This window comes from Betta splendens, chromosome 3 (assembly GCF_900634795.4).
Source record: "Betta splendens chromosome 3, fBetSpl5.4, whole genome shotgun sequence".
Classification (NCBI taxonomy): domain Eukaryota; kingdom Metazoa; phylum Chordata; class Actinopteri; order Anabantiformes; family Osphronemidae; genus Betta; species Betta splendens.
The window spans coordinates 9,651,339-9,663,744 of record NC_040883.2 but is presented as its reverse complement, the minus strand read 5'-3'; the positions used below and the strand labels follow the sequence as shown (position 1 = coordinate 9,663,744).

The 12,406-nt window shown below is 40.3% G+C and overlaps 1 protein-coding gene across 4 annotated transcripts in view; it reads left to right on the top strand.

Moving 5' to 3' along the window:
* Nucleotides 1-2,145: 2,145 nt before the first annotated feature.
* Nucleotides 2,146-12,406, top strand: part of LOC114851960 (EMILIN-1-like) — a 20,392-nt gene continuing 10,131 nt past the window's right edge. For 3 of the 4 annotated variants that reach the window (XM_029143900.3, XM_029143903.3, XM_029143902.3), the window contains exons 1-5: nucleotides 2,146-2,572; nucleotides 6,892-7,017; nucleotides 7,501-7,700; nucleotides 8,546-8,796; nucleotides 12,156-12,299. In XM_029143900.3, the coding sequence (XP_028999733.1) occupies nucleotides 2,445-2,572; nucleotides 6,892-7,017; nucleotides 7,501-7,700; nucleotides 8,546-8,796; nucleotides 12,156-12,299 (849 nt within the window). In that variant the 5' untranslated portion in view covers nucleotides 2,146-2,444. The remainder of the gene's footprint in view (nucleotides 2,573-6,891; nucleotides 7,018-7,500; nucleotides 7,701-8,545; nucleotides 8,797-12,155; nucleotides 12,300-12,406) is intronic. The other variant, XM_029143901.3, reaches the window with a different exon arrangement.

Below are 12,406 nucleotides of genomic sequence, written 5' to 3'. Positions count from 1 at the left end.
CAGCCTGGAAGAATCATAAGCAAATGCTCCCTCCAGTAGGAGGGTCAGTCCCAGGAATTGGAGCCAGAGCACCCTTGGCCTGTAGGGAGCCCACGTGGAGAAGCCCCCGCACCCAGAGAGACCCGCCCCTGGATTTCCACCCCTGCTAGAATAAAGTGGGACCCACCCCACAGGTCGGACCATTGAGAATTTATCTACCGCAAGAGGCCTTCGGGGGGAACAACAATACATCATCAACATATAAACCTATTTTATGATAAACTGTTTTTGTGGCTATTCTAATAATTCATTCACGCTAATTGCTAATTGTTAATTTCACTATCTAATTGCTGCAGCTAGAGGTTCAATAAATATTGCAAATAGTGATGGCGAGAGTGGGCAGCCCTGTCTGGTCCCTCTATGCAGAATAAACTTCGGTGAGGTTTGACTATTTGTTCTGAGTGCGGAATTTGCTGAACTTTATCATATTTGGATCCAGTCTACAGGTATTAATGAGTTCCCAAATGAGTTCTCAGCCAAATGTATGCAGAGTGGCTAAAAGAAACTTCCTGTTCACTCTGTTGAAAGCTTTTTCTGCATCTAAGAACAATGGCTGACTCTAATTTGTGGTGGTGGTGACATAATCAATTTAGTTAATTAGTCTATTCATATTGTTTGTTGACTGTCTGCCTTTAATGAAGCCTGTTCTTCTGAGCAGTTTACAGTGGTTGAAATTAAATTAGTGAAATGGTCTGTAACATAATGGGAGTTTAGGATCCTCTAGCCAACATGGCCAGAAGTTGACAACCCACTAAGGCAGGAGGGTCACACTCAGTCCTCTGCAGCCATTATCCTGCTGTTTCCAGCTCTCCCTGATGATCACCTTGATCAGGTGTCAGTTGGCTCATCTATCTGTGGATCGACTATACTTACCTGATAGAGGTGATCAGTAGTAGCTGTGACAGGGACAGCCGGATTGGCCAGGGAGGTCTGAGTGTGCCCCCCCTGCACTAAAGGATCAGTGGTTCAGTGGTTTGGTTTGCTCTGTTTTGTGAAATAGCAGCTCTTATCTCTATATATTTGTATGTGTGTATGCAGTTAGAGAATTCAACACAAGCTCAAGTTAAAATTCAAACTTAGGTATTACAGGCTTTACTTCTGGAATGTGTATAATACAGAAGGTCTATTTAAAAACAGCCATAAAAGTGAAAACAGTGGTTAGTGTGAGTGATGGAGTCTGGGTGGTCCCTTATCACCAGGGGGTGTGGTCAGTGTCAGAGCTTGGGGGGTTGACACATAGCGCTGATCTGATAAAGATGTGCTTCACTGCACTCTCCTCTTTATCCTGTATCACTGGGTATAGAAGACGAGATTGCTGTCTCTCTAGTTTTAGAGAGAGAAGCTTTTTTTAAAAACTGAATTTATTAACGAATCCAAACCTTTGGTCTTAGAATTACTCCTGGGGTCTGGCGACACAGTGAAGGAGCACGATTTGTGTTGTTTTACCTCAGTGGCGACAGAGATGCTTGGTACACCCTGACAAATAAAGCAAACACACACTCTAACTGTTGATTATTGTTATTGTCAGAGCAGATTCCACTGTGTTTGTGTTAGACGTCAGAGTGACAGATGATCCAACATCTGCAGTACAGTTACATTAAGAGATCAGGTTACAGCTACATGCAGTTACTGACATTATTGTATTTAAACTTATTTTATCTCTGGAGTGAATAACAGGAACTTTTCACGTGCAGTAACGGTTAAAGTTAGATTAAACCAAATGTGTTAATTGCCTAAGCTCATCACCACATCAAAGACTCACCTTTGGAAAGGTTAACACACCGATGTATCACATTTGACCTGGTAAAACTTTAAAAAGTATAATTATAAATGTATTTATATTTTACTTTTCAAAATGTTTTGTGACATTAATTTAAGGGGAAAAAAAAGAAATTGGTTTCATTAAATTTAAAAAGACATTAAACCAAACCCTCCTTGGTCTCAAAACCTGGATAAGAAAAAAAGAAAATGTAGACTTTTCTCTTGCTCTTGTTTTAGTTTCCAGTAAGCCCAGTCTCTTTACTGGCCGACTGTCAGTACAGTGATGCAGGTGTGGGAGCAGAGTCGCACGTGTCCGGTTTCCCCTTCAGGAGGGGCGGTGCCACTTCGGTGGGGCGGTGATGATGAAGAGGAGGAGCAGCTGGACTCGGTTCAGTCTGTCGCAACTTTTTCTTCTCTTTGTTTTGAGTTCTGATGGACTAACTGTGACCGCAGCGAACCGGATTAGCCATCTGGACCAGTAGAACCAGGGCAGGATTCGGGAGACGGACAGTGGCCAGCAGAGTCCGGTTTCTGATCATGTAGGACTGACGGACTCTGCGGAAACCTTTTGTCTCCATGGAGACGGGAGTTTTTGCCGCCCTGTCTCAGTTTTGAAAAAGTTATTGATCGAGTACTGATCAGCGATGGCTGCGCGCCTCCTGCTGCTGCTGGCGCTCTGTGGACACGCCAAGGACGCATTCCAGCTGCGAACCCCCAATGGCCTGTACGCAGGCGGGCACGCGCACGGACCTCGCGTCGCCAGCAGACACAGGTATGTTGACACGTTCACGTAATGGTTAATGACGATAAGAAACGTGGGGGATGGGAAGAAGTGACATCGGTGCCAAATTGGGAAGCAAATGTTTTATTGTGAAAGGGTGGACAGGAAATAGTAGCTATGACTATGGCCGTGTGACAGCGTTCATCCCAGATGTGTTTCCATGGTAACGCTGTTGATGTAAACGTTGTAGCGCGTTGTGGCTAAAACACAGTTTTGGATGAACGCAGGGACTCCTCCCTCTTCATTGCCTTAATCTGCAGCTGCTGAGCCTCAGTGGGATTGAAGGAACACCCTTTCTAGTGTCATTGTGTATGTGGCGATGTTGTTGCTTGACTGTGTTTATCTGAAGAGGTGAAACCAGAGGCAGCAATTGGGTTCAGCGAATGCTTGTGCATGTATTCTACATCGTGGATTAAAATCATTTAAAGGCTGATATACTGTATGAAATTCACAGCTCCCACAGGAGAATGTCAGCCTTCCTGCACCAGGGCACAAGCATGTGTCTTAGTCAGGAGTCACCCCAGCTACACTACACCATAAAGTGCCCTGTGACAAACTTGGCCAACTTTCGACTACATGGATATGTGACCATTTCCTCATTGTCACGGAAGAGAAAGCTGCTGCTCTAACGTAGAGTGGCTCATGTAGAGCAGTCGCCCAGTTCCCAGCTCCTGCTTTGATCATGTGTTCAACTGTCCTTGACCAAGATGCTGAACCCTAGCAGCTCTGCCATCGGCGTGTCAGTGTGCGTACAGTATATGGCAGGCAAAGCGCTTTAAGCATGATATACAGGTGATGGCCTCTTCTCTGCTGACCTGGAATCAGGTTGTGGTAAGTGCATGAGTTGCTGAGGGTTTATATGGGAGCAACATAGTAGCTAAAAGCAGCTTTTCCCATTAGGTTCTGATTTGTCAGTCTGCTGCGTTTATCTGGTTCTTGCCATTTTGTGTGCATTGTCTCTCCCCTCTGATTCTTGGTTCTGACTCGCCTAGTTCTTAATTCATCTGTCATAGTCACTCCACCTCATTTAGCACCAGTTGTGTCCTGTTTTTACCGGTTTATCTAGTGAGTGCGTGTTATTTGAGTCACGAAAACCTAAACTTCACTTTGATTTCTGTCTTTTTACTGGTTCCAGGTTAAATAACAGAGGTTGTGTGTTACAATCCTAGAATTTGGCACATCCCTCCTCAAACACAGGGTCAAATATAATAAAAAATCCTAGTTGGATTTAGCAAAAATTCAAAAAGACAAGTCGCAGATCAACAAAGAGTCTGAATAATAAAAATCCCAACATTATGCATGCTGTTTTAGTCGGGTAATATTAATTATCTATATTTACGAACATGCACATCTTAAATAAACCAATGTTCTTGTTTATTAAAACATTTATTATTAGCAACAAATTGTATGAAGTAAAAAGTAAGAAATTTGTATACAGAGATCTCCCGCAGACATCAGATTACTACAGACACACTTAACCATATCTAAACATTCCTCCGCCTTCTTTTAGTGATGAAGCAGCTGTGAGCTCCTCAGCAAACAATGAACATCCACCCAGATGAGTAATTTCCTGGGTTGAATCCTGCTAAGTGAAAAACTCTTTTCCATATAGATTCTGTCTCAACATTAGCATGCCTACAGAGCAGCCAAAACTCATTTTTGGAGGACTACTTAGGGCAGTCGATTTGTACTTTGCTGTAGCTGAACGGCTGACTTTGTTCTATAAATTGGGCCGTTACCTGCGCAACACAGGGGGGAGGCAGGTTGCGCCACTTCAACAAAACCTGTGTGAATCTGTGTTCATCCGCCCTGACACAGGCTATGCTGTGGTCCTCCCATGGACATGAAAACGAACATACAGTGTAGCACTCAACACATCAAGTGAATTTCAACATGAGAAATAAAATCCAGTCCCATTGTTTAAATAAAAAAGAGATCCAGGAACAAATAAAGGAAAGAAGTAATTTGACCAAATATTATCTTTCAGAATCCTGTTTGTCAGAATATTCCCTAGGCCCTTAGCTCTTCAGGGCCTAGAAGCTTTAGCAGGTCCTGTTAGATGAGTATAACTTGAAGCTGCTGATAAACCTTGATTTGTTCTGATGAATGGTGTCATAAATTCCAACATGATGTAGATAATCCTATTTACTCCATGTGGACAAACCATCTTGTCTTTCAGGTATAGATGGACTTTTCAGTCCTGTGACTGTGCAGTTTGTTCCATACTCAGAACATAAATGACTCTTCTGGGGAATTCTGAAATATTTTTCAGAAGAGGAATCATGATGATATCAAGCAAATCAACATTCTCCATTGTAAGCGTAATCTGCTAAATGTTATATTCTGGGCTGGGTTTCTGGTGTTGCTCATTCCGTCAACATTATTACACGTTTGCGGCACCAGCCACACAGTCGCTCAGTAGATTCCTTCAGAGGATCATTAACTTGACTCAGAAGGTTGTGGACTGCGCTGTTCCTGTTCCCTTAGTCTCAAAGAGCCCAAGGACACTTCTCATCCTGGAATCTCACTGTTTCAACTGTTTCCAGGTAGATGATGTAGATCAATCAAAACAGATTCCAAAACGGTTCCTACCCGTGATGTGCAGTCAGGTGGGACAGAGCATAATCATTATCACCTGACAGTATAATTATGTTAACATACAATAGAAATCTATATAATATATATAATATCATATTTTTTTATTGTTAAACAAACATGCACACAACAATTTCTTCAGTAGAATCTCTGCATTTACTCATTTCTGTATTTAATCTAAGGAAAACCTGAGGTGTGACAAGCCTACATAAATCATCATTTAATGGGTTCAGTTTCTGTTTCAAAGCTACATTGAGACTTTCTACAACCTGCTCAATGTGTTTATCGACATGTGTGGGACATAATTACTTATTTTGATCAGAGAAAACTGATGTGAGGCTGGACAGCACACAGCCTGAAGGGAGCGACCGCAAGCCCAGAGGTGCAGCTGCTGCTCCTCAAGGAATTGCTGCTCTGCTCTTAGATCATAATTTGTTTTTATTTTTTCAGCGAGATGGAGGACTAAGAACATGAAACAAGTGCTTGACAAATAAATTTAGACCTTGAGTGAATTATTCTCATATTTTTCTTGTTTTCCTGAAAAGGAGCAAATGTGACAGGTTGATCATGGCTTTGCTTGTAGTTTCATGTTCTCTGTGTTAGTGTCAAAGCATTATTTTTGTGTGTTGGGTCAGTGTTGGGTCGCGCTAGATTGGATGTGTTTGGAAGCAAGTGCAAGGGTTTGGCTAAAAGATCTTGAAATTATGGAGGTTCTCTGAAGGCCACAATGCTCCCCTTCCTTTACCAAATACAAATACACAAGACCTGAAACAAATTTGCTCCATCCATTGTGTCTTGCTGCTGTTAAAACAACGTTCTTCACCAAATTTCACTGGTTCCTACCTAACAATAACCACACTGTAATATTTGGACTTGTGCAAAAGAACAAAAGATTGGATGTGTTGGTCTTATTGATTTATAACCATAGGTTAAACTGTGTAAATGGCACACTGGATGGCGTTTAATATCTTTGTGCATGGTGAAAATGACAATACATTTTTATTTTGTGAAACATTTTTTAGTTTCAGTTCCAAAATCTCTAAGTGTATTTACTGTATGTGTAGATCCATATTTAAAGTTTATTTTTAGCAAAGACTTGTATTTTGGGAAAATATCTAACAATGCAGTTTTAAAATTGTGAACAGTAAAACTAGGACACAAGAGAACACAAATCTCCAAGTACCAAGAATCTGATGCAAAATCTAATTGCAGCTTGTTGTTGTGGATTCCAGACGCGAATAATCATTTAATTTAGCACAAAGAGTTGCAGTTTGTGTGGACATAGCCCACACAGATACACATTTATCACCATTATTAACACGTGGAGTTGCTGGCGCAGTTGCGTAGTGCTGTGCTGGCCATGCCAAGGTTGCGGGTTGAAATCTAGCCACAGGAGTTTCAGTGACTTCTGTCCCTGTTCTGAGCTTGGATAAACAGTGGGTTTGTGTGAGGCAGAGCATTCAGCGTAAAAGCTTACCAATAACAACCAACAATCATTTGCTGTGGCAGGACACATTCTGAGTAATTACCAGTTTGTATCCACAAGAACATTCACATGAAACTTGTTGTTATCACAAGTTTCATTATTCATAAACTGGAAGTTGCAGGTGGAAATCAAAATGTTTATTAAAAAAACACTGGTCAGGAAAATATTTATAACCAACATGACAACTTACATGTGGAAAATGTGAACTAAATGTCTGTGTGTTCAACAGAAACTGGTGTGCATTTGTGGTGACAAAGACAGTGAGCTGTGTGGTTGAGGATGGAGTAGAAACCTACGTAAAACCTGACTATCATCCGTGCAGCTGGGGCAGTGGACAGTGCAGCAGGGTGGTAGTGTGAGTATACACAAACAAGCACATGATGATGATGACTTTATCTGCCTTCCATGATGTGTCAGTGAATGTTGAGCTGGTAGATGCCTCATTACTTTGTCTGTAAATCGTTTTCATTTGTTTTTGTACCACACATATAATTATAATATATATATATATATATATATATATGTGTGTGTCAACATTGTCACATTGACAACCGATTAAAGCAAAATTTCATGTTTTTAAAACAACTTAAAATTTCACTCTACTGTATGTGAAGAACACATCTACAGCTCTAACTTCTTCTGACTCACATTTCAGAAGAGCAACCCTATGGAGTGTATGCAATAACCGAAACCCTGTAAGATCTGTTCCAGTAAAATTAAATGTTAAGGAAATAGTCAGATAACAGAGTTTTGGAGAAGAACTACTATAGTAAATGATTAGCTTTAAGGCTGTATGTGAGTGGGTTAATTCACATGCTCTCTCTTGTGACTCATACAGATATCGAACCTACATGAGGCCACGTTACAAGGTGGCCTACAAAATGGTGACAGAGATGGAGTGGAAGTGTTGCCATGGTTATAGTGGAGAAAACTGTGCCAATGGCCCAGCTGATGGAGCAGTGCCCCAGATATCCACCTCTAGAACTCAGCAGGGAGGCGAAGGAGGGGCAAGCAATAGAGAGGGTGGAGGACATAATCGTAAGTGATCTTTCACTAATAATCATTCAGAAGGTGAAAGGTCACACACTCAGACAGTGTAACAGTGTACATGTAACACACAGGAGCTCAAACTGCTCAGTCTGGCTAAGTGGGGTTTTCTCAGTGGAAAAGGATTTTTTATTGTAGTTGCAATGCAAAACACTGCTACTGTAAAGGTCAGACAAGAACGTAGTTCAGCCAGGATGTTGTAAATTATTGCCCGTTTAGCAAAAATTAGGTGAAACAGAAACACTAAAATTTGTACCTGAATTAAATGATTATGTCTTTGTGAATGTGATTAACTTTAAGTGTACAACCTTTTCAACTTATTATAGGTGTTACCATACCTCTTTTATTAATTGATCCTTTTCTGTTTATTTCAGTTACAATGAGTGATATAAGGCAAAAAACAAACACCTTCTGTGAACTATTAATTTTTTATTCTGTTTGCTGGCTGTCTATCAGATCACAGTGCATATGCTGTGAGGACAGTACATAGAGTGTACAATGAATGTAGTTATACACATTATGCTGCAAAGGAAGCTCCATGAATAAACAAACATTTAAAATAAATTGCAAGTAATTGTTGGCCCTTCTTTTCTCTTTGTGTTTTGTTAAACCTTTCTTTTCATTTCTGATGGCTGGATGTGTGCTTCCTTGACTGCAAGAACATTATTGCTTTAACCGTTGATGATCTGACTGTCTCAATGGGCAACGAGTCTAGATATAGATGGACGGACAGAGGGTGTAATTTGACCAGAGAGGCAGAAATACGCCGTCATTTAGTCTTATTTGTAATTCTTTCATTGATAAATTTATGATGAGTATATGTCTTTCTTTTACAGAACAAGCTGAAAATGAGAAAATTAGACAAATGGACGAAAAGATCCAGAGTCTGACCAAGAATGTCCAGGACCTGCAGTCCACCCTGAATACCCTGAACAATAACTTCAAGCAGGACAACGTCAAACCTTATTTGAGTGGAGGAGAAACCTCTTCAGGGGGCAGAAATCCTGCTGATGCGGCTCAGCCAAAGATCAAAGAGACAATCCACAGCATTCAGGCCAAACTGGATCAACTGGAAAACCGCACACAGGTGAGTATATTTTCCTTCTGTACGTGGATGTTTAAGGCTTTTTGTGACAAAAAACATAGAAAAAAAATATTTTTTTCAGTTATAGTTCATCAGTTCTTTGGTCAGTGTTAAATCTAAAGTGGACAGACCTAAATAGTGATGATTTAAGTATTGAGCATAAGCGAATATGTTAAATGTAAGCGAAAATTAATATTTAATTTACAAAGCATAACTTCTACATAAAAAAAACATTGCTTCATAAGTATGTTAGAATTATGTTTAAAAATTCAAAAAACCTTTTTTAATATTCAGTAATACTATACAGCCATATAAAAACAGGTACTCTGCACTACATAAATAACGAATGGCCCAGAATAAACAAACCTCCTGAAGATAATGGCTGAAGCAAAAAAATCATCATCATCTACAATTGTAACAGTTAAGTGTCAGCCTCTGCTGTGATCTGTTGCCATTTTGTCCTGCGTTCTCACTATATTTTCAACGCATCACATTGGGTGTTACATATTTTTGGCCTGTAGATGGCCTGAAAAGCTGTATAATATACGTAGACCTATTTGCAACTTCTACAAGTCATGGTGACTTTAAAGTTTTTAGCTCCACTTCAAGCCTCGGTGGGAGCAGGCTTTCAATTTTAATTTCTGAAAAAAAGCGTTTATATATATATATCACTACCATATCACAGAGAATATAGGTGGTTAAGCCTAGGAAAAGTACTGAAAAGATGTTTTGCGCTGTGATGAAATATGTAAAGGTAAAGACATAGCAGAGCTGGCTTTTCTGTTTACAACATTGTGAGACAACTCGATGCACTGAAACTGCAGCTTCAGAAACCGGGGTGTGTCATTACGTACAGGTCTGCTGCAACAAGGGCTTTTGGGCCTGAATCATTATGGTGGGAGAATCCGATGCTGCAAGGAAATCTGAGTAATTTTCCGTGCTGCCAAATTGTGAACTCTTGTGAACTTTACATGCTTTGTGCTGTTTTGAGTAGAACCGGTTCTACTCGATGTTTACGCTCACATCCCCTACCCCCACCGTCAGGCGCATTAATTTGAAAATGTATTCTCACCATGGCGAGATTGAGCCTTTACCAAAACCTCCTTGATTAACATCTATGAACTGCAGTAGCTACTTCATTAATTATTCGATTATTATTGATTATTATTATAATAGGCACAAGTTGTCGCCAGTCAGAATACAGAATTTAACTGTAGGAGTTCTTGTCAGTTAGATCCTAAAGGAGAAAACTGTTAGCTACCATAATTATTACTATAATTACTATGACAGTCCATTCTTAATTACTTGCATCACCACTATCAACATTTTCTCAAACTTAAAGCTTACAGTGCAGGCCTCCAAAAACACAGAATGATCAGCCCCCAAGATGACTGGAAGTCCACTAAGTCTGTTGGCTAGTAGTCTGATACTTACAACACAACGAAACCCCACATTTTATATGCCTAACAAATGCGCAGGAGATGACACGAAAGGGAATAACAGGAAAAGGCAAATAACACACAGACAAAGCATAAGAAAATAAAACCAAGCCTCGTGCTCCTCCATATGGCGTAACTCGTTGGCACTGTACTCTGGCTCATACAACTAACCACAAATATCAGACTGTGCGTGCTAAAGAATCTAAAATATCTACAGCAGGGCATCTGGCCATTGAATATTATTGCTGTGTGCATACGTGAGGACAAACAATAGACCAGTAGCACCCCTGCAGGCTGGCTCCGCCCCCTCTCAGCCCAAACCACAGGTACAGAGGAAACCAGGAAGCACTAGTTATAGTTTTTGAGCACATGGCAAACAATCTGCCGAGGCTTCTTAGAAAGAAATAAATGATAACTTCTCTGCATAGAAATTATGGAGGAACCTTAGTGTCTCTTTATTCTTAAATATTACCCGACATCGTTTTGGTCAACCCCTCTTGAAAAGTTTTCCTTTAACTTATTTTTAATGTTAGTTAGCTTACAGAAAAGACTACACCATTCAGACAGCGGAAACACGCAGCATGTTCTTATTCACCAGACTTTACACATTAGTTGGACTGTGGTTGAGGCGTCAGCCTGCTGTTTTCTGGCAGAGGCTAAACCATGAGAGCAATCATGGAATAAATTTGTTGGCAGCTGGTGTGAAATTTGTGAAACTACACGTGAAATTTCAGGTTTAGTTGTGATAAATATAACTGACAACTAATGAAAACCCCAAATTCAGTATCTCAAAAAGTTAGAATTTTACCTAATACCAGAACAAAGAAAGGATTTTTAGGAATCTTGACCAACTGGAAAGTATGAACATGAAAAATATGTATGTTAGGTTGGGGCTCCTAGATCAGTGACGCGGACTCAAACACGTCAAACAGTACGCATAGCTCCGCCCGCATCTGACCTCGGATCAGTGGACGACAATACTGGAGAGAAGCCTGAAGTCGAAGCCATCATGGCCGCCAGCTCCGACTCCTTCCCGTTGGGAGAGATTAAACGGGCTGTAACGGCAGGTGTGCGGGCTGAGGGTCCACTTCAAACTGCTGTTCTGTTGTAAACACCATAAATGGGGAGTTAAGTAGGTTTAAATAGAATATTTCTGTGGCGCCGGTGGAGAATTAGTTAGCTAATTTTACTAGCTAGCCAAAGTTACGTCCAGGCTAAAAGCAAAAGTTTCCAGATCAGATGTGGGCGGGGTTTGCGCGCACTGTTTGAGGCGTTTGAGTTTGCGTCTCTGATCTTTCAATTACAATTCATGAGTTTACACTCAGGGAACATTTAACATTTACATTTAACCTTTAACATTTAACATTTACATTTACATTTACATTTACATTTACATTTAACATTTACATTTAGACTTTTGCACATTTAACTAAATGTGAGAAAACATGTTATAGGTGCTCCTTTTTCATTCGGCATCCCATATGTTAAACGGCGATGTTGTCCTTGGACCTCTGAAAACACAGTGGATCAAAACCAGAAAGATAAAATGGCACCCAAACCATCACTGGCTGTGCAAACTTCTGAAGCAACATGAATTCTGTGCATTTCGTCTGTTCGTCCAGACTCTTGGACCCTCATTTCCAAAGGAAATGAAAAATTTACTTTCATCAGAAAACATAACTTTGGACCACTCAGCAGCAGTCCAGTCCTTTTTGTCTTTAGCCCATCAAGACACTTCTGACGGTGTCCATTGTTCAAGAGTTGCTTGACACAAGGAATGTGGCAACTGAAACCCATGCCTTGCATACATCTTTGCATTGATTGCATGTGATTCTTGAAGCACGGACTCCAGATGTGGTGTAAAGTGTTTTTTAAATCTTTGCTTCAAGCAGAAGTGCATCTGAATTGTATCTCCTCTAACAGGCTCATGATAAAACCCTGGTCAACATCAACAACCACTTGGTGAACGGGAAACACAATGAGGATGGAGAAGAGCTAAGTTCTCTGAAGGAAGAGATTCTGAGGGAGCTCGAGAAAAGAGTTTCACTGTCCTGCTCCTCCTGTCAGGTAAAACCTGAAAAGGCTGATCTCTTCATAATAATAATAATAATAATAATAATAATAATAATAATAATAATAATAATAATAATAATAATAATAATAATAATAATAAT